Source organism: Elephas maximus, chromosome 3, assembly GCF_024166365.1.
Source record: "Elephas maximus indicus isolate mEleMax1 chromosome 3, mEleMax1 primary haplotype, whole genome shotgun sequence".
Taxonomy (NCBI): domain Eukaryota; kingdom Metazoa; phylum Chordata; class Mammalia; order Proboscidea; family Elephantidae; genus Elephas; species Elephas maximus.
The window spans coordinates 72,242,816-72,268,589 of NC_064821.1; the positions used below are offsets into that span (position 1 = coordinate 72,242,816).

Consider the following 25,774-nt stretch of genomic DNA (forward strand, 5'->3'; position numbering starts at 1 on the left):
AACCCTATCATTTTTACCTCCTAAGTATAACTCTGGTTTGTATATTTCTCTACTCCCTTGATACCCCATTAGTTCAAGGTCTCCATTTCTTAACTGGCCTACTACAGTGCCCTACCGCCTGTGTCTTTTATAGCCCCTTTCCTACCTGTTCTTCATAGTTTAACCAGGATAACATTTTAAAAACACAGATTGGACCATGCTGCTTCTACTCACAGCTTCAGATGCTTCTTATTGTACTTGAATGGATCCAATCTTATTTTCATGGCCCTTCCATGACTTGGCCTCTGCCTCCTCTGACAGTGTTGACTTGTTCTGCTCTGCTCATACTCCAGCCACACTGGCCTCCTAACAGCTCAGAACATTCTAAGTTTGCTTCCTCCATCTTTTAGATCTCAGCCCTAATATTATCTCCTCAGAGGCCTTTTTTTTCCACCCTACATAAATAGGTCCACCCTGTTTTTATTTATGTACTTATTTAATGTCTGCCTTCCTCCCAGAACTGTTAAGTTCCACCAGGGCGGAGCTGTGTGTGTTTTGTTCACTACTATATATCTCAAGCACAGGTAGGTGGGTAGAAAATAGTAGGTGCTGAATACTTTTTTTTTTTTAATTAACTCTTATTGAGCTTCAAGTGAACGTTTACAAATCAAGTCAGTCTGTCACATATAAGTTTATATACATCTTACTCCTTACTCCCACTTGCTCTCCCCATAATGAGTCAGCCCTTCCAGTCTCTCCTTTCGTGACAATTTTGCAAGCTTCCAACTCTCTCTATCCTCCCATCCCCCCTCCAGACAGGAGATGCCAACACAGTCTCAAGTGTCCACCTGATATTATTAGCTCACTCTTCTTCAGCATCTCTCTCCTACCCACTGTCCAGTCCCTTTCATGTCTGATGAATTGTCTTCGGGAATGGTTCCTGTCCTGTGCCAACAGAAGGTTTGGGGACCATGCCCGCCGGGATTCCTCTAGTCACAGTCAGACCATTAAGTATGGTATTTTTATGAGAATTTGGGGTCTGCATCCCACTGATCTCCTGCTTCCTCAGGGGTTCTCTGTTGTGCTCCCTGTCAGGGCAGTCATTGATTGTGGCCGGGCACCAACTAGTTCTTCTGGTCTCAGGATGATGTAGGTCTCTGGTTCATGTGGCCCTTTCTGTCTCTTGGGCTCTTCGTTGTCGTGTGACCTTGGTGTTCTTCATTCTCCTTTGCTCCAGGTGGGTTGAGACCAATTGATGCATCTTAGATGGCTGCTTGTTAGCATTTAAGACCCCAGACGTCACATTTCAAAGTGGGATGCAGAATGTTTTCATAACAATTATTTGGCCAGTTGACTTAGAAGTCCCCTTAGAGCATGGTTCCCAAACCCCCGCCCTTGCTCCGCTGACCTTTGAAGCATTCATTTTATCCCGGAAACTTCTTTGCTTTTGGTCCAGTCCAATTGGGCTGACTTTCCATGTATTGAGTGTTGTCCTTCCCTTCACCTAAAGCAGTTCTTATTTACTAATTAATCAGTAAAAAACCCTCTCCCTCCCTCCCTCCCTCCCCGCCTCGTAACCACAAAAGTATGTGTTCTTCTCAGTTTATACTATTTCTCAAGATCTTATAATAGTGGTCTTATTCAATATTTGTCCTTTCGCCTCTGACTGATTTCACTGAGCATAATGCCTTCCAGGTTCCTCCATGTTATGAAATGTTTCACAGATTCCTCACTGTTCTTTATCGATGCGTAGTATTCCATTGTGTGAATATACCATAGTTTATTTACCCATTCATCCGTTGATGGACACCTTGGTTGCTTCCAGCTTTTTGCTATTGTAAACAGTGCTGCAATAAACATGGGTGTGCATATATCTGTTTGTGTGAAGGCTCTTGTTTCTCTAGGGTATATTCCGAGGAGTGGGATTTCTGGGTTGTATGGTAGTTCTATTTCTAACTGTTTAAGATAATGCCAGATAGATTTCCAAAGTGGTTGTACCATTTTACATTCCCACCAGCAGTGTATAAGAGTTCCAATCTCTCCGCAGCCTCTCCAACATTTATTATTTTGTGTTTTTTTGGATTAATGCCAGCCTTGTTGGAGTGAGATGGAATCTCATCGTAGTTTTAATTTGCATTTCTCTAATGGCTAATGATCCAGAACATTTTCTCATGTGTCTGTTAGCTGCCTGAATATCTTCTTTAGTGAAGTGTGTGTTCATTTCCTTTGCCCACTTCTTGATTGGGTTGTTTGTCTTTTTGTGGTTGAGTTTTGACAGAATCATGTAGATTTTAGAGATCAGGCGCTGGTCGGAGATGTCATAGCTGAAAATTCTTTCCCAGTCTGTAGGTGGTCTTTTTACTCTTTTGGTGAAGTCTTTAGATGAGCATAGGTGTTTGATTTTTAGGAGCTCCCAGTTATCTGGTTTCTCTTCGTCATTTTTGGTAGTGTTTTGTATTCTGTTTATGCCTTGTATTGGGGCTCCTAGGGTTGTCCCTATTTTTTCTTCCATGATCTTTATCGTTTTAGTCTTTATGTTTAGGTCTTTGATCCACTTGGAGTTAGTTTTTGTGCTTGGTGTGAGGTATGGGTCCTGTTTCATTTTTTTGCAAATGAATATCCAATTATGCCAGCACCATTTGTTAAAAAGACTATCTTTTCCCCAATTAACTGACACTGGGCCTTTGTCAAATATCAGCTGCTCATATGTGTTTGGATTTATATCTGGGTTCTCAATTCTGTTCCACTGGTCTATGTGCCTGTTGTTGTACCAGTACCAGGCTGTTTTGACTACTGTGGCTGTATAATAGGTTCTGAAATCAGGTAGAGTGAAGCCTCCCACTTTCTTCTTCTTTTTCAGTAATGCTTTGCTTATCCGAGGCTTCTTTCCCTTCCATATGAAGTTGGTGATTTGTTTCTCTATCACCTTAAAAAATGACATTGGAATTTGGATCGGAAGTGCATTTTATGTATAGATGGCTTTTGGTAGAATAGACATTTTTACTATGTTAAGTCTTCCTATCCATGAGCAAGGTATGTTTTTCCACTTAAGTAGGTCCTTTTTAATTTCTTGTAGTAGAGCTTTGTAGTTTTCTTTGTATAGGTCTTTTACACCCTTGGTAAGATTTATTCCTAAGTATTTTATCTTTTGGGGGGCTACTGTGAATGGTATTGATTTGGTTATTTCCTCTTCAATGTTCTTTTTGTTGATGTAGAGGAATCCAAGTGATTTTTGTATGTTTATCTTATAGCCTGAGACTCTGCCAAACTCTTCTATTAGTTTCAGTAGTTTTCTGGAGGATTCCTTAGGGTTTTCTGTGTCTAAGATCATGTCATCTGCAAATAGAGATAATTTTACTTCCTCCTTGCCAATCCGGATGCCTTTTTTTTCTTTGTCTAGCCTAATTGCCCTGGCTAGGACTTCTAGCACGATGTTGAATAAGAGCCGTGATAAAGGGCATCCTTGTCTGGTTCCTGTTCTCAAGGGAAATGCTTTCAGGTTCTCTCCATTTAGAATGATGTTTGCTGTTGGCTTTGCATAGATGCCCTTTATTATGTTGAGGAATTTTCCTTCAATTCCTACTTTGGTGAGAGTTTTTATCATAAAAGGGTGTTGGACTTTGTCAAATGCTTTTTCTGCATCAATTGATAAGATCATGTGGTTTTTGTCTTTTGTTTTATTTATATGGTGGATTACATTAATGGTTTTTCTGATATTAAACCAGCCTTGCATACCTGGTATAAATCCCACTTGATCGTGGTGAATTATTTTTTTGATATGTTGTTGAATTCTATTGGCTAGAATTTTGTTGAGGATTTTTGCATCTATGTTCACGAGGGATATAGGTCTGTGATTTTCTTTTTTTGTAATGTCTTTACCTGGTTTTGATATCAGGGAGATGGTGGCTTCATAGAATGAGTTGGGTAGTATTCCGTCATTTTCTATGCTTTGAAATACCTTTAGTAGTAGTGGTGTTAACTCTTCTCTGAAAGTTTGGTAGAACTCTGCAGTGAAGCCGTCCGGGCCAGGGCTTTTTTTTGTTGGGAGTTTTTTGATTACCGTTTCAATCTCTTTTTTCGTTATGCGTCTATTTAGTTGTTCTACTTCTGAATGTGCTAGTTTAGGTAGGTAGTGTTTTTCCAGGAATTCATCCATTTCTTCTAGGTTTGCAAATTTGTTAGAGTATAATTTTTTGTAATAATCTGATATGATTCTTTTAATTTCATTTGGTTCTGTTGTGATGTGGTCCTTCTCGTTTCTTATTCGGGTTATTTGTTTCCTTTCCTGTGTTTCTTTAGTCAGTCTAGCCAATGGTTTATCAATTTTGTTAATTTTTTCAAAGAACCAGCTTTTGGCTTTGTTAATTCTTTCAATTGTTTTTCTGTTCTCTAATTCATTTAGTTCAGCTCTAATTTTTATTATTTGTTTTCTTCTGGAGCCTGATGGATTCTTTTGTTGCTCACTTTCTATTTGTTCAAGTTGTAGGGACAGTTCTCTGATTTTGGCTCTTTCTTCTTTTTGTATGTGTGCATTTATCGATATAAATTGGCCTCTGAGCACTGCTTTTGCTGTGTCCCAGAGGTTTTGATAGGAAGTATTTTCATTCTCGTTGCTTTCTAAGAATTTCCTTATTCCCTCCTTGATGTCTTCTATAACCCAGTTTTTTTTCAGGAGGGTATTGTTCAGTTTCCAAGTATTTGATTTCTTTTCCCTAGTTTTTCTGTTATTGGTTTCTAGTTTTATTGCCTTGTGGTCTGAGAAGATGCTTTGTAATATTTCGATGTTTTGGATTCTGCAAAGATTTGTTTTATGACCTAATATGTGGTCTATTCTAGAGAATGTCCCATGTGCACTAGAAAAAAAAGTATGCTTTGCAGCAGTTGGGTAGAGAGTTCTGTAGAAGTTAATGAGGTCAAGTTGGTTGACTGTATAAATTAGGTTTTCTGTGTCTCTATTGAGCTTCTTACTGGATGTCCTGTCCTTCTCCGAAAGTGGTGTGTTGAAGTCTCCTACTATAATTGTGGAGGTGTCTATCTCACTTTTCAGTTCTGTTAAAATTTGATTTATGTATCTTGCAGCCCTGTCATTGGGTGCATAAATGTTTAATATGGTTATGTCTTCCTGATCAATTGTCCCTTTTGTCATTATGTAGTGTCCTTCTTTATCCTTTGTGGTGGATTTAAGTCTGAAGTCTATTTTGTCAGAAATTAATATTGCTACTCCTTTTTTGCTTATTGTTTGCTTGATATATTTTTTTCCATCCTTTGAGTTTCAGTTTGTTTGTGTCTCTAAGTCTAAGGTGTGTCTCTTGTAGGCAGCATATAGACGGATCGTGTTTCCTTATCCAGTCTGAGACTCTCTGTCTCTTTATTGGTGCATTTAGTCCATTTACATTCAGCGTAATTATAGATAAATAAGTGTTTAGTGTTGTCATCTTGATGCCTTTTTATGTGTGTTGTTGACAATTTCATTTTTCCACATACTTTTTTGTGCTGAGACATTTTTCTTAGTAAATTGTGAGATCCTCATTTTCGTAGTGTTTGACTTTGTTTGTTGAGTCGTTACGTTTTTCTTGGCTTTTATCTTGAGTTATGGAGTTGTTATACCTCTTTGTGGTTACCTTATTATCTATCCCTATTTTTCTAAGTAAAAACCTAACTTGTATTGTTCTATGTCGCCTTATATTACTCTCCATATGGCAGTTCTATGCCTCCTGTATTTAGTTCCTCTTTTTGATTATTGTGATCTTTTACAGATTGACTTCAGTGATTCCCTGTTATGAGCCTTTTTTTTTTTTTTTAATCTTAATTTGTTTTTGTGATTTCCCTATTTGAGTTGATATCAGGATGTTCTGTTTTGTGACCTTGTGTTGTGCTGGTATGTGATGTTATTGATTTTCTGACCAAACAATATCCTTTAGTATTTCTTGTAGCTTTGGTTTGGTTTTTGCAAATTCTCTAAACTTGTGTTTATCTGTAAATCTCTTAATTTCGCCTTCATATTTCAGAGAGAGTTTTGCTGGCTATATGATCCTTGGCTGGCAGTTTTTCTCCTTCAGTGCTCTGTATATGTCGTCCCATTCCCTTCTTGCCTGCATGGTTTCTGCTGAGTAGTCTGAACTTATTCTTATTGATTCTCTCTTGAGGGAAGCCTTTCTTTTCTCCCTGGCTGGTTTTGAAATTTTCTGTTTATCTTTGGTTTTGGCGAGTCTGATGATAATATGTCTTGGTGTTTTTCTTTTTGGATCAATCTTAAATGGGGTTCGATGAGCATCTTGGATAGATATCCTTTCGTCTTTCATGATGTCAGGGAAGTTTTGTGTCAGGATTTCTTCAACTATTTTCTCTGTGTTTTCTGTCCTCCCTCCCTGTTCTGGAACTCCAATCACACGCAAGTTATCCTTCTTAATAGAGTCCCACATGATTCTTAGGGTTTCTTCATTTTTTTTAATTCTTTTATCTGATTTTTTTCCAGCTATGTTGGTGTTAATTCCCTGGTCCTCCAGATGTCCCAGTCTGCATTCTAATTGCTTGAGTCTGCTCCTCTGACTTCCTATTGCGTTGTCTAATTCTGTAATTTTGTTGTTAATCTTTTGGATTTCTACATGCTGTCTCTCTATGGATTCTTGCAACTTATTAATTTTTCCACTATGTTCTTGAATAATCTTTTTGAGTTCTTCTACTGTTTTATCAGTGTGTTCCTTGGCTTTTTCTGCAGTTTGCCTTATTTCGTTTCTGATGTCTTGAAGCATTCTGTAAATTAGTTTTTTATATTCTGTATCTGATAATTCCAGAATTGTATCTTCAGTTGGGAAAGATTTTGATTCTTTTGTTTGGGGGGTTGGAGAAGCTGTCATGGTCTGCTTCTTTATGTGGTTTGATATGGACTGCTGTCTCCGAGCCATCACTGGGAAACTAGTTTTTCCAGAAAATCCGCTAAAAAAAAAAATGCAGTCAGATCCCTATCAGAACTGCCTTTGGATTTTAACCACCACCTTCTTCCCTGTAAGGATGAAAGCCTGAGATTTGGATCATATCTGCTTGGCTGTAGCTGGTTCTGTGTTTTTAGTCCAATTAGGGGTGGATTTTTGGTCCCTGGGTTTTTTGTGTTTCCTTCTCTCAGGCCGGAAGAGTGGGTTAGGAAAAGACCAAAAGAAAAAAAAAAGAGGAGGGGGAAGCAAAGCTGCTGCGGAGCCGGAGCCGTTCTCCCTCTGGCTCAGGAAATTCCAATGTTAATGATGCCGCCTGGGGAGGGTGGGGGAGGGATCAGTGAGATAGGAGAGTAGCACCTCAGAATATAGCCAGAGTTGCTTGTCTTGCTTGGAATGACTATTTTATCTGAGATTCCCGAGGGGCGTGTCGCCTATGTGTGCTGGCTGTGTGGAGATTGCCCCCGAGGGTCTGGCCCACTGAAGCCGCGGTCAGATCCTCCGCTGCCAGTCCAAATCCTAGCGTCAAGGTTCCCCTGCTGGGACGCTTTACTCCCGGCTCCAAAATCAGTGGCTGCCTCCGGGGGATTTCTCCTCCCGCCAACCGCGTCGCTTCGCCGCCCCCGCGGACCGGCTGGGCCCTGTCCCGGGGTTAGTTCAGGGGAGTAGGGCTGCGCCCCGTGCTTGCTCCGTGACAGCACCCAGTCAAATACCTGGCGCCAGGGTTCCCCGGCTGGGACGCAGCACTCCCGGCTCCAAAACCAGTCACTGCCTCCCGGGGAGTTCTCCCACCAGCTGCATCGCCACGCCGCCCACGCGGACCGGCTGGGCCCCCTCCCGGGTTCAGTTCAGGGGGGTAGGGCTGTGCCCCTTGTTTGCGCCATCACAAGATTTATGAGTTCAGCTCCCCTGGGCCCAGATGCCCGGCGCCAAGGTTACCTGACTGGGACGCTGGCTCCAGGGTCTGAAAACAGTCGCTGCTTCCCTGTATTTGTTCGTTTTCCGTCTCTAAATCTGTGTTTGTTGTTCAGGGTTCTTAGATTGTTATGTATGTGATTGATTCACTTGTTTTTCCGAGTCTTTGTTGCAAGAGGGATCCAGGGTAGCGTCTACCTGGTCCGCCATCTTGGCCCCGCCTCTGCTGAATACGTTTTTGATGACTAACTGAATGATCAACCTTTGAAGGAGAAGGCATTGTGTTTATTTATAGAGCAGAGACTTTGGAACCAGATAGAACCTGAATTCCAGGCCCAGTTCATATACTTACTCACTAAGCCTCAGTTTTCTCATTTGTTGAATAGAATTACTGTAATGGTTAAATAAGCAATCATCTTATTAACATAGCAGTTGCTCATTAAAGTTATCTTTTTTGTCTTGAAGCAAAAGTGAAGCCAAAATATCGTTTTCCATATCTTTTGAGTGCCTGTAGTATTTTAACTCTCATTCTTACAGAATTCATACTTGCTTCACGGCTAAGAGGAATTTTGCTTCCTAATGGTGTCAGTTCTCTGAGGACAGCCTTTGTGACCGTCAGTGTTTATAGATAGTCGTGGCTCTTGACTCTGCTAAGTTGATCCCAACTTGTGTTAAAACAGGCAAGATACAAAGGATAATAACACTAACAGCAAACAATTTCGCTTTGTTGGAGCCTCTGTCCTCTTCCTTGAAGGCTCGTGGTTTCCCCAAGGGTTGGTGAAGTACCAGAGCTCACAAAAAGGAAGTGGTAGCACTGAAGGTGAAATGATTTCTCTGATCCTGAAGCCCTCACTTGTCAGGTGCTGTGCAAAACAGAGAGAAGAGCACTCTGCCCTCCACAGACTGACTTCGAGTTCTAGTAGAGTGGCTCCTGACCTACAGCTTTTCTTAGATGAGATGAGGCTTGAACTAATATAGGTTTTATATTTTATCTTACTATCAAGGAATGTTACCAGAGAGAACTTTAGTTCTAGCTTAGTATTTCAGGAGCACTTTTTGAAAACCCATGGTTTAGAAGTGATTGAGATTAGGGAAAGAGAAGTTTCGTGTTAAATTGGAAAGAAGAAACTATTTTCAGAATATTCATTCAGCAAACATAATGAGTGTCTAATATTTACAAAGAAGACCTAGCTACATTATAATTAAAAAAATTTTAATGTATGTCAGGTACTATATTAAGTACTTTCACACACATTCTGTCTGAATCTCTTCAAAGAAGTTGTGAAGTCCACTTTATGGATAAGGAAAGTCTTCCTAGAGGTTAAGTAAATTTTCCAAGGTCACATGGTTAATAATTGGCAAAGGTAGGAATCTAAATCAGGGCCTTTCTCCAAGTCCACGTTCTACTAAACTGCAGCTGGGATTGCTTAGCTGTACGTAAATGCAGGGAGGAACCGAAGGGCCTATAGGAGAATTCTTTTAACTGAATTGAGGTACAGGCAGAAGGTAGATGGTAAATTTGATTATTCCACAGTCATTTGTTTGTACCTTTGTTATGGCATCACAGGCTGCCTTGATTTATTGTTACTTATGTTTTTTTTTTTTTTTTATGTGTGTATCTGTCTCCTCCACTAGATTGTGAGTTACTGGAGAGCAGGGGCCATGGTTGTCTCATATATCTTGGTAACTACAAATTCATTTTAAAATAGACTAGACATCTTTTTTTTAAGTTGCTTTTATTTCACAGTACCTGACATGGTATCTTGCATGTAGTGTAGGTGGTTAATAAATGTTTGAATAAAGTTGAATCCAAGTCTTTTATGACCAATTGTCCTTGAAGACACTGGTGAGGTAGCCCATATCCTAGGAATTCTTCTCTTAGCGGGCCCAGCAGGAATGGCATTCAGTAACTAAATAGCTGAGAAGCCAGTATTCATCTTTCTTTTGTCCTCTGAGAGGCATCTTGGTGCTGGAGTCTTTTAAGCATGGTAAGGAGTACAAGCATAGCAAGTGGGAGTTGGGATTTAGCCTGGCCCTGCCATAGCCAAAGAAATGCTGAGGGGAGACTCGTATTGGGAAGGTGGAAATAGCACTGGGTTAGAAAAACAAACAAACTTCTATACCTGCCACTTCCTAACTTTGTATCTTTGGGCAAATAACTTAATGTTTTTAAGCCATAAATTCCTCACTTGCATTATAGGGATAACTAGTTTCAAGGCCAGTGCAACCTCTAATCTGAAGATGGTATATTCATTTCACCCAAGCCCAGAGTTCAGTTGAGATAATTACTGAATTTTTTCCCTAAGCCATTAGACTAATTATTTTGGGGACACCAGACAGACTGTGTGATCATCTATGACAGGTGCCATCCTGTTAATTTTAACTCTGACTGCACCCTAGGAGACACAGTATTAGAAACACCTGGTGCTAGAAACAGGCAAGAATGCCTTTTCCTAACTGAACAGTGGAGTGCATTCATTCTGGAGCATATTAACCTTTTCTTTTGGGACAGACCAAATTAAGGTCTGTTATAATATTTCCTCTAAAGACCGTAATGTGATACTGGAGTTTCAGGATTGAAAAGTGAGATTGTCTTACTTTATAGAGCAAGTGATTTGGGCCCCAACTTCCAGATGCTGCTTTTAAGTTTGTTAGATAATTATACTCTTAAATGGTGTTGTTATATAAAATGAGAAAGCTCAGCTCTCTTTCTAGAACCCTGGAGCAAAAGCCAGTCAAAGTACCTTCACTGGGCCCAGAAAGAAGGGATTTGATTTTATGGTAATTAAAAATGGAAATTCTTACCTTCTTTATCCATGTGGCCCTGTTTTACAGAGAACAAATTGCTTTATGAACTTGGGTAAGCACTTTGTGTCTCTGGTCTTCAGTTTCCTCACTTGTAAAATGACAGGATTGGACCAGCTAATCTCTAAACTCTTCCCTCCAGCTCCACCTTGCCTTGATTTTAAGTACCAGTGGCTGCTTGATTGTACTTTATCTTTGGGACTGTTGGTCCCTACCCCAGCATAAAGATGTCGATAAGTGTAAAATAGGAGTTTAGAACATTTTGGTTCTTATCCCATTCTTAATGGTGAGTAACCCTGGATATCTAGATCAAGTGCTGTATCCCAATATGCATATTGAAAAATAGGAAGAATGAAAGTTTGTGCCTGTTTCCTAACATTGAAGTGAGTAATGGTGATGTTTGGTAAAATAGGAGGCAATGGATTAGAAAGCAAGGGACCTAGGTTCTCTACCTAGCTTGTGTCTAATTCAGTTGTCCTTTTCTACTAGTCACTAATCTTTTTCTCTGTGTGTGCTTTAGGTGAAAGTTTGCAGCTCAAGTTAATTTCTTATACAAAAATTTATACACATATTGTTATGTGACTGTAGTTGCAGCCCCTGTAATATGACAGCACACTCCCCCTTTCCATCCCACATTTCATGTGTCCATTCAACCAGCTATTCCTTTCTGCCTTTTCATCCCACCTCTGGACAGGAGCTGCCCATTTAGCCTCATGTATCATGAACTAAGAAGCATACTTTTCAGAAGTATTTTATATTTTATAGTCCCATCTGATCTTTGTTTGAAAAGTTGGCTTCAGGAATAGTTTTAATTCTGGGTTAACAGAGTCTGGGGCCATGTCTTTGGGGCTTCCTCTAGTCTCACTCAGATCATTAAATCTGATCTTTTTATGTGAATTTGAGTTCTGCACCACTTTTCTCTTGCTCTATTAGGGACTCTCTGTTGTGTTCCCTGTCAGGGCATTCATTGGTGGTAGCCAGGCATCATCTAGATCTGGTCTCAGGCTCATATTACCAGTCACTAATCTTTTACGCTTCAGTATCTAAAGCGTAAATTATTAAAAAGCTACAGTTTATTGGATGTACATTAGGTGCCAGATATTGGTGCCTTGCACTTTATTTATATCATCTGTTATCTGCAGCAACAAAATGAGTATAAATGGGAATTTAGGCCCTTACTAGCAAGTTGTGTTGAAGATCCCACAGATAGGAAGTAGCAGAGCTGGGATTAGGAGACCCATTTTTAACTCTACAGCTCATGCTGTTTCTACAACTACACTATTTTGCCCCATCTACAATGTAGGGACCTACCATGCACACTTTTAAAGATTTTTGCCAGGAACAAATATCAGATGTCACTTTGGAAAAACCTACAAACTGGGAAAAAATTTTTGGCTATGACAAGTCCTGCAAAGGTCAAATCTCTAAAATCTGCAGGAAAATCCAACACCTTTACAACAAAAAGACAAATAGTCCAATTAAAAAATGGGCAAAGGATATGAACAGACACTTCACCACAGAGACATTAAAGCGGCCAACAGACACATGAGGAAATGCTCGCGATCACTAGCTGTCATGAATTGAATTGTGTCCCTCAAAAATATCTGTCAATTTAGCTAGGTCATGATTCCCAGTATTGTATGATTGTCTTCCATTTTGTCATCTGATGTGATTTTCCTATGTTTTGTAAATCCTGTCACTGTGATGTAATGAGATGGATTAGTAGCAGTTATATTGATGAGATCTACAAGATTAGATAGTGTCTTAAGCTAATCTCTTTTGAAATATAAAAGAGAGAAGCCAGCAGAGAGACATGGGGACCTCATACTACCAAGAAGGCAGCACCAGGATCAGGTTGCATCCTTCGGATCTGAGGTTCCTGTGCAGAGAAGCTCCTAGTCCAGGGGAAGATTGATGACAAAGATCTTCCTCCAGAGTCGATAGAGAAAGCCTTCCCCTGGAGCTGATGCCCTGAATTTGGACTTGTAGCCTACTAGACTGTGAGAGAATAAATTTCTCTTTGTTAAAACCATCCACTTGTGGTATTTCCGCTACAGCAGCACTAGATGACTGAGACACTAGCCATTAGAAAAGTGCAAATTAAACCGCAGTGAGATACCATCTCAACCCCAGCATTACTGGCATGAATCAAAAAAAGAGAAAATAACAAATGTTGGAGAGGCTGCGGGGAGATTGGAACTCTTATGCACTGCTGGTGGGAGTGCAAAATGGCACAACTATTTTGGAAAACAATATGGCACTTCCTTAGAAAGCTAGAAATAGAAATACCATATGATCCAGCAATCCCACTGCCAGGAATATATCCTAGAGAAATAAGAGCCATCACACGAATAGACACCCATGTTCAGTGCAGCATTGTTCACAATAGCAAAAAGATGGAAACAACTTAGATGCCTGTCAGCAGATGAATGGATGAACAAACTATGTTACATACACACAGTGGAGTACTATGCAATGATAAAGAACAATGATGAATCTGTGAAGCATTTCAAAACACCATAGATGAATCTGGAAGGCATGCTGAGTGAAATAAATCAATCACAAAAGGACGAGTATTGTACGAGACCACTACTATAAAAACTCATGAAAAGGTTTACACACACAAAAAAACAATCTTTGATGGTTACAAGGGAGGGAAAGGGTGGGGATGGAAAAACACTAAATAGACAATAGATAAGTGGTAACTTTGGTGAAGGGTAAGACAAGTACACAGTACTGGGGAAGCCAGTACAACTTGTCCAAGGCAAGGTCATGGAAGCTCCATAGACAAATCCAAACTCCCTGAGGGACTGAATTGCTGGGCTGAGGGCTGTAGGGAGCATGGCCTTGGGGAACATCTAGCTCAATTGGCATAACATAGTTTATAAAGAAAATGCTCAACATTCTGCTTTTGTGAGTAGCATCTGGGGTCTTAAAAGCCTGTGAGCAGCCATTTAGGATACTCCACTGGTCTCAGGGAGCAAGGAAGAATGAAGAAACCTAAAGATACAAGGGAAAGATTAGTCCAAAGAACTAATGGACCACATCTGCCATGGCCTCCACGAGACAGTCCAGTCCAACTAGATGGTGCCTGGCTATCACCACTGACTGCTCTGACAGGGACCTCAATAGAGAGTCCCGGACAGAGCTGGAGAAAATGTAGAACAAAATTCTAACCAAAAAAAAAAAAAAAACCAGACCAGACCTGCTGGCCTGACAGAGACTGGGGAAACCCTGAGAGTATGGCCCCTAGATACCTTTTTAGCTCAGTAATTAAGTGACTCCTGAGGCTCACCCTCTGGCCAAGGATTAGACAGGCCCATAAAACAAAACGAGACTAAAGGGGCATACCAGCCTAGGGGCAAGGACTAGAAGGCAGGGGGGGACAGAAAGGCCGGTAATAAGGAACCCAAGTCCAGAAGGGGGAGTGTTGACACGTGGGGTTGGTAACCAGTGTCACAAAATAATGTGTGTGCTGTTGAATGAGAAGCTAATTTGTTCTGTAAACCACCCAAAGCACAATATTTTTTTAAGGAAAAAAAAAATGGAAAATTGAATCCAACTTAAAAACAAAAAAAAAAGGGGAGCCAAGATGGTGGAATAGACAGACGCTTCCATCGAGCCCTCTTTACAACAAAGACCCGAAAAAAACAAGTGAAACAAGTATATTTGTGACAAGCTGGGAGCCTTGAGCATCAAAGGTTCAGAAGCGGAGAGGAGTTACCAGACCTGAATTGCAGGGAGCCCTCAGGCAACATTCCCAGAGCTGCACCGGCAGAGGGCTGGTACTAGCCTTCGGCAGCAGTTTCCTCAGGGAGAAGCAGCCAGCCACACAGCCCACTCACACCTCCGGAACCTGAACAGAAGGGCACTCTCGGCAAAAGCTAAGTACTTGCGTATATTTTACCTGAGGAGAAGGGCGCTCTTGGCAAAAGTTTATATATTTGCATATATTTTACGGCGCCCCCCATCCACCCCAAAGCCAGCTTCAGTGGCTGAATCCCTGGGCCTGAGATAGACCCTGGTGAGCACCTAGAGCCGTCCTCCCGGCCTTGGGGAAGGAAAAAATTTGCAGCTGGGGGGAAAAGATAATTTGCTACCTCTGTTAACTGGGGGAGCTCAGGACAGAAGTGGCTCCTGTCCAGGCATAAACCGTCCATGGACCTTGAGCACCTTTTCGTTCTACATGGACCTGTGTGGGCCTATTTCAGGAGAATAGGCCCTTGTTGGCAAACTCCAACCATTTCAGCTCTGTGGTGGAGAGGTGGGTGTTTGACGTTTGACATTGCTTTGCCTATTAAACAAGGTCCTCACCTACCCACAATAGGGACCTAAGGACTGGTGGCTCCACTCAGGTCACCCAGCCACCCACGACAGGGGTCCAGGGATAAATGGTACCTCCCAGTCCTTACAACAAAAACTTTGGGTGCCCATGGTCCCTCTGCAGAGCCCACCCACCAGCACACTCTGGGGAACAGAGATGCGTTTTCCTCAGAGATTCTTGGGGGTCCGTTCTCAGCCCCCTGCCTTGTTCAGAGCATGACCCCCTGCTACAATCAGATACGGGTATATACGCCAATCACCCCCGCCCCTCTAAGACTGTAGGACAGAGCCTATACCACACACTTGATATCAGCTACCTGGAAACCTGAGCTGAATTCATACAAGAAAACTGAATGGACTCCTAGTCTGATATACCTGATAACAGCTCTAGCCAGCTGGGGACAGGACACCAGAGCTCCAAAGGCAAAAATAATCAAGCTAGCTCACTCAAGCAACCCATAGGGGTATACCAAAACAAAACAAAGCAAACAGCTACGACACAGTAAGCAAGCATAAACTAAATACAATAACTTATAGATGGTTCGGAGACAGCAGTCAATATTAAGTCACATAAAGGGACAGACCATGATCACCGCAACAGGCTCTCAAAACAAAGAATCCAGGGGTCTTCTAGATGAAAGTGCATTCCTGGGATTACCAGATGCAGAATACAAAAGTTTAATATGCAGAACCCTTCAAGACATTAGGAAGGAAATGAAGCAATACGCAGAAAAAGCCAAGGAACACACAGATAAAGCAACTGAAGAAATTAGAAAGATTATTCAGGAATATAATAAAAAGTTTAATAAGCTGGAAAAATCCATAGACAGACAGCAATCAGAAATTCAGAAGATTAACAATAAAATCACAGAATTGGATAACTCAGTAGAAAGTCAGAGGAGCAGAATTGAGCAAGTAGAAGCTAGAATTTCTGAACTCAGATAAATCACTTGGCACTAATATATTTGAAGAAAAATCAGATAAAAGCATTTAAAAAAATGAAGAAACCTTAAGAATCATGTGGGACTCTATCAAGAGAAATAACATACGAGTGATTGGAGTACCAGAACAGGGAGGGATAACAGAAAATACAGAGAAAATAGTTGAGGATTTGTTGGCAGAAAACTTCCCTGATATTGTGGAAGATGAGAAGATATCTATCCAAGATGCACATGGAACTGCACATAAGGTAGATCTTAAAAGAAAGTCACCAAGACATTATAATCAAGCTTGCCAAAACCAAAGGTAAAGAGACAAGTACAAGAGCAGCGAGGGATAAAAGAAAAGTCACCTACAGGGGAGAGCCAATAAGAATGAGCTCGGACTACTCGGTAGAAACCATGCAGGCAAGAAGCCAATGGGATGACATATTTAAAAAATTGAAGGAAAAAAATTGCCTGCCAGAAATCGTACATCCATCAAAACTGTCTCTTAAATATGAAGGTGAAATTAAGATATTTCCAGATAAACACAAGTTGAGGGAATTCGTAAAAACCAAACCAAAACTACAAGAAATACTAAAGGGAGTTCTTTGGTTAGAAAACCAACAATATCAGGTATCAACCCAAGACTAGAACACTGGGCAGAGCAACCAGAAGTCAACCCAGACAGGGAAATCCAAAAAAACAAAGCAAGATTAAAAAAAAAAAAAAAAGCCCAACACAGGGTAACGGCGATGTTATTATATAAAAGAAGAAAACATTATAATAATAAAGAGGGACTAAGAAATGTAATCGTACACTTTCCATATGGAGAGGAAGATACGGCGATACAAAGAAATAAAAGTTAGGTTTAAATTTAGAAAAATAGGGGTAAATAATAAGGTAACCATGAAGGAGACAAACTATCCTACTCATCAAAATAAAATACAAGGGAAAAATACAGACTCAGCAGAAACAAAATCAACAACAACAAATATGAGGAAAGGACAATATATAAAGAAAATCTACTCAGCACATAAAATCAAGTGGGAAAAAGAAGCTGTCAACACACAAAAAAAGACATCAAAATGATAGCACTAACTTCATACCTATCCATAATTACCCTGAATGTAAATGGACTAAATGCACCAATAAAGAGACAGAGAGGGGCAGAATGGATTAAAAAACAAGATCTGTCTATATGCTGCCTACAAGAGACACACCTTAGACTTAGAGACACAAACAAACTAAAACTCAAAGGATGGAAAAAAATATATCAAGCAAACAACAATCAAAAAAGAGCAGGAGTGGCAATATTAATTTCTGACAAAATAGACTTTAAAGTTAAATCCATCAGAAAGGATAACGAAGGACACTATATGATGATTAAAGGGACAATACACCAAGAAGATATAACCATATTAAATATTTATGCACCCAATGACAGGGCTGCAAGATACATAAAACAAACTCTATCTGCATTGAAAAGTGAGATAGACATCTCCACAATAATAGTAGGAAACTTCAACACACCACTTACGGCGAAGGACAGGACATCCAGAAAGAAACTCAATAAAGACACGAAAGATCTGAATGTCGCAATCAACCAACTGGACCTCGTACACATATACAGAACATTCCACCCAACAGCAACCAACTATAGTTTCTTTTCTAATGCCCACGGAACATTGTCTAGAATAGACCACCTATTAGGTCATAAAGCAAGCCTTAGCAGAATCCAAAACATTGAAATATTACAAAGCATCTTCTCTGACCATAAGGCCATAAAAGTGGAAATCAATAACAGGAAGAGCAGGGAAAAGAAATCAAACACTTGGAAACTGAACAATACCCTGCTCAAAAAAGACTGGATTATAGAAGACATTAAGGATGGAATAAAGAAATTCATAGAATCCGATAAGAACAAAAACACTTCCTATCAGAACCTTTGGGACACAGCAAAAGCGGTGCTCAGAGACCAGTTTATATCAATACATGCACACATACAAAAAGAAGAGCCAAAGTCAAAGAACTATCCCTACAACTTGAACAAATAGAGAGCAACAAAAGAAACCCACAGGCACCAGAAGAAAACTAATAAAAATTAGAGCTGAACTATATGAAACAGAAAAACAGTTGAAAGAATTAACAAGACCAAAAGCTGGTTTTTTGAAAAACTCAACAAAATTGATAAACCATTGGCCAAACTGACAAAAGAAAAACAGGAGAGGAAGCAAATAACCCAAATAGTAAATGAGATGAGTGATATTAGAACAGACCCAACTGAAATTAAAAGAATCATATCAGATTATTATGAAATACTGTACTCAAACAAATTCGAAAACCTAGAAGAAATGGATGAATTCCTAGAAACACACTACCTACCTAAACTAACACAAACAGAGGTAGAACAACTAAATAGACCTATAACAAAAGAAGAGAGTGAAAAGGTAATCAAAAAACTCCCAGCAAAAAAAGCCCTGGTCCGGAGGGCTTCACTGCAGAGTTCTGCCAAACATTCAGAGAAGAGTTAACACCACTACTACTGATGGTATTTCAGAGCATAGGAAAGGATGGAATACTACCAAACTCGTTCTATGAAGCCACCATATCCCTGGTACCAAAACCAGGTAAAGACACCACATACCAAAAAAAAAACACAAGAAAATTATAAACCTATATCCCTCATAAATGTAGATGCAAAAATTCTCAACAAAATTCTAGCCAATAGAATTCAGCAACATATCAAAAAAATAATTCACTACGAGCAAGTCGGATTCGTACCAGGTATGCAGGGATGGTTCAACATTAGGAAAACAATGAGTGTAATCCACCACATAGATAAAAGACAAGAATCACATGATTTTATCAATTGATGCAGAAAAGGCATTTGACAAAGTTCAACACTCATTCATGATAAAAACTCTCAGCAAAATAGGAATAGAAGGAAAATGTCTCAACATAATACAGTGCATTTACACAAAGCCAATAGCCAACATCATCCTAAATGGAGAGAGTCTGAAAGCACTCCCCTTGAGAATGGGAACCAGACAAGGATGCCCTTTATCACCACTCTTATTCAACATTGTGTTGGAAGTCCTAGCCAGAGCAATTAGGCTAGATTAAGAAATAAAGGGCATCCAGATTGGCAAGGAAGAAGTAAAAGTATCTTTATTTCCAGATGAAATGATCTTATACACAGAAAACCCTAAAGAATCCTCCAGAAAACTACTGAAACTAATAGAAGAGTTCAGCAGAGTATCGGGATACAAGGTAAACATACAAAAATCAGTTGGATTCCTCTACACCAACAAAAAGAACATCAAAGAGGAAATCACCAAATCAATGCCATTTACAGTAGCCCCCAAGAAGATAAAATACTTAGGAATAAATCTTACCAGAGATGTCAAAGACTTATACAAAGAAAACTACAGTACCCTTCTGCAAGAAGCCAAAAGAGACTTACATAAGTGGAAGAACATACTTTGCTCATAGATAGGAAGACTTAACATTATAAAAATGTCTATTCTACCAAAAGCGGTCTATACATTTAATGCAATTTCGATCCAAATCCCAACGACATTCTTTAATGAGATGGAGAAATAGATCACCAATTTCATATGGAAGGGAAAGAGGCCCCGGATTTATTTATAAGGCATTACTGAAAAAGAAGAACAAAGTGAGAGGCCTTACTTCACCTGATTTTAGAACCTATTGTACCACCACAGTAGCCAGAACAGCATGGTACTGGAACAACAACAGATACATGGACCACTGGAACAAAATTGAGAATCCAGACACATAAATCTATCCACATATGAGCAGTTGACATTTGACAAAGGCCCCAAAACAGTTAAATGGAAAAAAGACAGTCTTTTTAACAAATGGTGCTGGCATAGCTGGATCTCCATCTGCAAAAAGATGAAACAAGACCCATACCTCACTCCATGCACAGAAATGAACTCAAAATGGATCAGAGACCTAAATATAAAATCTAAAACGATAAAGATCATGGAAGAAAAAATAGGGGCAATGTTAGGAGCCCTAATACATGGCATAAACAGTATAGAAAACATTATAAAGAATGTAGAAGAAAAACTAGATAACTGGGAACTCCTAAAAATCAAACACTTATGCTTATCCAAAGACTTCACCAAAAGAATAGAAAGACTACCTACAGGCTGGGAAAAAGTTTTTAGCTGTGACATTTCTGATCAGTGCCTGATCTCTAAAATCTACATGATACTGCAAAAACTGAGCTGCAAAAATACAACCCAATTAAAAAATGGGCCAAAGACATGAATAGACACTTCACTAAAGAAGACATTCAGGTAGCTAACAGATACATGAGGAAATGTTCATGGTAATTAGCCATTAGAGAAATGCAGATCAAAACTACAATGAGATTTCATCTCACTCCAACAAGAACAAGGCTGGCATTAATCCAAAAAACACAAAATAATTAATGTTGGAGAGGCTGTGGAGAGATTGCAACACTTCTACACTGCTGGTGGGAATGTCAAATGGTACAACCACTTTGGAAATCGATTTGGCGCTTTTTTAAAAAGTAAGAAATAGCGCTACCATACGATCCAGCAATCCCACTCCTTGGAATATATCCTAGAGAAATAAGAGCCTTTACACGAACAGATATATGCACACCCATGTTTATTGCAGCACTGTTTCCAATAGCAAAAACATAGAAGCAACCAAGGTGCCCATCAACGGATGAATGAATAAATAAATGATGGTATATTCACACAATGGCATACTACGTGTCGATAAAGAAGAGTGAGGAATCTGTGAAACATTTCATAACATGGAGGAACCTGGAAGGCATTATGCTGAGTGAAATTCGTCAGTTGCAAAAGGACAAATATTGTATAAGACCACTATTATAAGAACTTGAGAAATAGTTTAAACTGAGAAGAAAACATTCTTTTGTGGCTATGAGGAGCGGAGGGAGAGAGGGTGGGAAAGGGGTATTCACTAATTAGATAGTAGATAAGAACTGCTTTAGATGAAGGGAAAGACAGCACACAATACAGGGGAGGTCAGCACAATTGGACTAAACCAAAAGCAAAGAAGTTTCCTGAATAAACTGAATGCTTTGAAGGCCAGCGTAGCAGGGGCGGGGTCTGGGGACCATGGTTTCAGGGGACATCTAAGTCAGTTGGCATAATAAAATCTATTGACAAAATATTCTGCATCCCACTTTGAAGAGTGGCGTCTGGTATCTTAAACGCTAGGAAGGAGCCATCTAAGATGCATCAGTTGGTCTCAACCCACCTGGAGCAAAGGAGAATGAAGAACACCAAGGACACAGGTGATTACGAGCCCAAGAGACAGAAAGGGCCACGTGAACCAGCAACTACATCATCCTGAGACCAGAAGAACTAGATAGTGCCCAGCTATAACCAGCCGACTGCCCTGACAGGGAACACAACAGAGAACCCCTGAGGGAGCAGGAGAGCAGTGGGATGCAGACCCCAAATTCTCGTAAAAAAAAAAACAGACTTAATGGTCTGACTGAGACTGGAAGGACCCCGATAGTCATGGCCCCCATACCTTCTGTTGGCCCAGGACAGGAACCATTCCCGAAGCCAACTGTTCAGACATGGATTGGACTGGACAATGGGTTGGAGAGGGATGTTGGTGAGGAGTGAGCTTCTTGGATCAGGTGGACACTTGAGACTATGTTGGCATCTCCTGCCTGGAGGGGAGATGAGAGGGTGGAGGGGGTTGGAAGCTAGCGAGAAGGACATGAAAAGAGAGAGTGGAGGGAGAGAGCAGGCTGTCTCATTACGGGAGAGTAATTGGGGGTGTGTAGCAAGGTGTATATGGGTTTTTGTGTGAGAGACTGACTTGATTTGTAAACTTTCACTTAAAGCACAATAAAAATTATTAAAAAAAAAAATGTCACATTGGTTTTGGCCACTAGAATTTTGTAGTTAAAGGGAATCCTTGAGCAACTCCAGTATAGTTAAGATGTCCTGGGTTCAAATCCCAGCTCTGCTACTTACTAACTTTGGACCTTGAATGAATTACCTAATGTACCCATGCCTCAGTTTTGTCACCTGTCAAATGAGAATAATGATAATACCAACTTAATATGGTGTTATGATGTAAAACACTTTGAATAGTGTGTTGTACATAGTAAGTATTCAATATATATTAATAGTGTAGCAAGGATTGTTTTTATTCAGCCCACCTGTGAAACAAACCTAGAGAGATGTGATTGCTCAAAATGAAACACTATTTAAAGGCACTAAAAAGAATAAAGTTTATATGTACAGACTGTTAAGAATATTTTACCAAGTAATAATGAATTTAGTGATGAATACAGTACATATTGGTAACTTTAATCCTGATCCGCAGGTGTGGGGGTGGGCTAGAGGATAGAAGGGAAAGAGGGGGTAGAGCCTGGGATAATGATGTCTGGCAGGGCTCTTGGACCTTTTATTGCTAACATTTATTGGTTGCCTGTTACACAGACCCATCAGTCCTCTAACTTCTCCATCTTAGATTAGCTCTGTAAAAGAGTTAAAACAAATCTTTTACTCTCTGATTACATCTTTTTAGGTTCTGTTAGGTGTCTTTGTGTTGGCCTTTTCTCTGGTTGTCTTGATTAGATCCAAGACTCAGGTTTGGAATAAAATAGAACAGGTTATATGGTCTGTTTCGGTTTGAAATTTAGGGAAAAGGAATGTCCTCTGTGATTTATCCCAACTTATTAAAATTCTCTGTATGGAATTTGAGGCCCCATCCCCAGCTAATATAAAGTATAAATTTATTATTTGGTTTTCTTCCTTGGTTTATTTACTTCCTTTAGGAATTTTGATAGGTGTAGAATTTGGGCATTCCTGGGTACTGTTGTACTGTCTGACACACCATATTCTCATCAACTTTTTTTTTTTAAATAAATAAATTTATTTATTTATTGTGCCTTAAGTGAAAATTTACAAATCAAGTCAGTCTCTCGTACAAAAAATTATACACACTTTGCTATGCGATCCTAGCTGCTCTCCTCCTAATGAGACAGCACATTCCTCCTCTCCGCCCTGTATTCCCCTTATCCATTCAGCCAGCTCCTGTCCCCCTCTGCCTTCTCATCTCGCCTCCAGACAGGAGTTGCCCACCTAGTCTCATGTGTCTACTAGAGCCAAGAAGCTCACTCCTCATTGGTATCATTATCTATCTTATAGTCCAGTCCTTGTCTGGAGAGTTGGCTTCAGAAATGGTTCAATCTTGGGCTAACAAAATGTCCAGGGGCCATGACCTCCAGCATCCCTCTAGTCTCAGTCAGGCCATTAAGCCTGGCCTTTTAGAGAATTTGAGATCTAACATCCCACTGTTTTCCTGCTCCATCAGGGATTCTTTGTTGTGTTCCCTGTCAGGGCAGTGATCAGTGGTAGATGGGTACCATCCAGTTCTTCCAGTCTCAGGCTGAAAGAGCCTCTGGTTTATGTGGCCCTTTCTGTCTCTTGGATACCCGGGGGTGGCGTAGTGGTTAAGTGCTACGGCTGCTAACCAAAGGGTCGGCAGTTCAAATCCACCTGGTGCTCCTTGGAAACTCTATGGGGCAGTTCTACTCTGTCCTATAGGGTTGCTATGAGTCAGAATTGACTGGACGGCACTGGGTTTGGTTGTTTTGGTTGTTGTTTTTTTTTGGTTCTGTCTCTTGGGCTCATTTTTATCATATGTCTTTGGTGTCCTTCACCCTTCTTTGCTCCAGGTGGGTTGAGACCAACTGATGCATCTTAGATGGCTGCTTGCTAGTGTTTTTAAGACCCCAGAGGCCTCTCACCAAAGTGGAATGCAGAACATTTTCTTAATACATTTTGTTATGTCAGTTGACCTAGATGTCCCCTGAAACCAAGGTCCCCAGACCCCTATCCCTGATACTCTGGCTTTCAAAGCATTTGGCTGTATTCAAGAAACTTTGCTTTTGGTTTAGTCCGGTTGTGCTGACTTCCCCTATATTGTGTGTTGTCCTTCCCTTTACCTAAAATAATTCTCGTCTACTATCTAATTAGTGAATTCCCCTTTCCCTCCCTGCCCACCCTCATAACTGTCAAAGAATATTTTCTTCTGTGTTTAAACTTTTTCTAGAGTTCTTATAATAGTGGTCTCATACAACAATTGTCCTTTTGCAACTGACTAATTTCACTCAGCATAATGCCTTCCAGATTCCTCCATGTTATGAGATGTTTCACAGATTCATCGTTGTTCTTAATTGTTGCGTAGTATTCCATTTTGTGAATATGCCATAATTTTTGTTATCTATTCATCCGTTGATGGACACCTTGGTTACTTCCATCTTTTTGCTATTGTAAACAGTGCTGTAATGAACACGGGTGTGCATATATCTGTTCGCGTCAAGGCTCTTATTTCTCTAGGATATATTCCAAGGAGTGGTATTGCTGGTTCATATGGTAGTTCCATTTCTAGCTTTTGAAGGAAGTGCCAAATTGATTTCCAAAGTGGTTGTACCATTTTACATCCCCACCAGCAGTGTATGTGTTCCAGTCTCTCCACAACCTCTCCAACATTTATTATTTTGTGTTTTTTGGATTAATGTCAGTCTCGTTGGGGTGAGATGGTATGTTATTATTGTTTTGATTTGCATTTTTCTAATGGCTAATGATTGTGAACATTTCCTCATGTTTCTGTTAGCTGCCTGAATGTCTTCTTTGGTGAAGTGCTTGTTCATATTCTTTGCCCATTTTCTAATTGGGTTATTTGTCTAGTAATGTCTTATAGTTTTCTTCCTATAGGTATTTTACGTCTCTGGTTAGATTTATTCCTAAGTGTTTTCTCTTCTTGGGGCTGATGTAAATAGTAATGACTTGGTGATTTCCTCTTTGATGTTCTGATTGTTGGTGCAGAGGAATCCAACTGCTTTATGTATGTTTATCTTGTATCCTGATATTCTGCTGAACTCTTCTATTAGTCTCAGTAGTTTTCTCAAGGATTCTTTAGGTTTTTCTGTGTATAGGATCATGTCATCTGCAAATAGAGATACATTTACTTCTTCTTTGCTAATTTGGATGCTCTTTATTTCTTTATCTAGTCTAATTGCTCTGGCTAGAACCTCCAGCACAATGTTGAATAAACATTCACCCATGCTTTTAATGTATATCTTAGTCATCTAGTGCTGCTATAACAGAAATACCACAAGTGGATGGCTTTAACAAAGAGAAATTTATTTCCTTACAGTAAAATAGGCTAATAGTCCAAATTCAGGGCGTCACCTCCAGGGGAAGGCTTTCTCCGTCTGTCGGCTCTGGAGGAAGGTCCTTGCCCTCAGCCTTCCCCTGGTCGGGGAGTTTCTCAGCCACAGGGACCCCGTGTCCAAAGGACGTACTCTGCTCCTGGTGCTGCTCTCTTGGTGGTATGAGGTCCCCTTGTCTCTCTGCTGGCTTCTCTCTTTTATATCTCAAAAGAGATTACCTCAGAACACAATTCAATCTTGTAGATTGAGTCCTGCCTCACTAACACAACTGCCACCCCTCTTCCCTCATTAACATCATAGGGACAGGATTTACAACATACAGGAAAATCACACAATATTGGGAATCATGGCCCAGCCCAGCTGATTCACACATTTTTGGGGGACATAATTCAATCCATGACAATGTGTACACACATACTTGCCAGTCTAAATTTTGAAAAGAACAGAAAGAATCTTTGATAGACTATCACATTTAGTCAGTTTTATAGCAGGCAGAGGCAGCCAGTACCAAGTAAAAATTCGAGGAGACTAGGTTAAATGCCACGGAAGCGAGGTTCTCACTTGTGTGACATATTGATTTTTTTCTTTATAGGTTGCTATGGTCACTGACTATGGAGCCTTTATCAAAATCCCAGGCTGTCGGAAACAAGGTGGGAGCCTATAACTTG

At 40.1% G+C, this 25,774-nt stretch overlaps 1 protein-coding gene across 2 annotated transcripts in view; it reads left to right on the top strand.

Moving 5' to 3' along the window:
• Positions 1 to 25,774, top strand: part of ZCCHC17 (zinc finger CCHC-type containing 17) — a 92,391-nt gene that overhangs the window by 11,278 nt on the left and 55,339 nt on the right. Inside the window, exon 3 of one of the 2 annotated variants that reach the window (XM_049878554.1) lies at positions 25,699 to 25,756. The exons of the other annotated variant lie outside the window; for it this stretch is intronic. Within the exon in view, the coding sequence (XP_049734511.1) occupies positions 25,699 to 25,756 (58 nt within the window). The remainder of the gene's footprint in view (positions 1 to 25,698; positions 25,757 to 25,774) is intronic. 2 annotated transcript variants of the gene reach the window in all.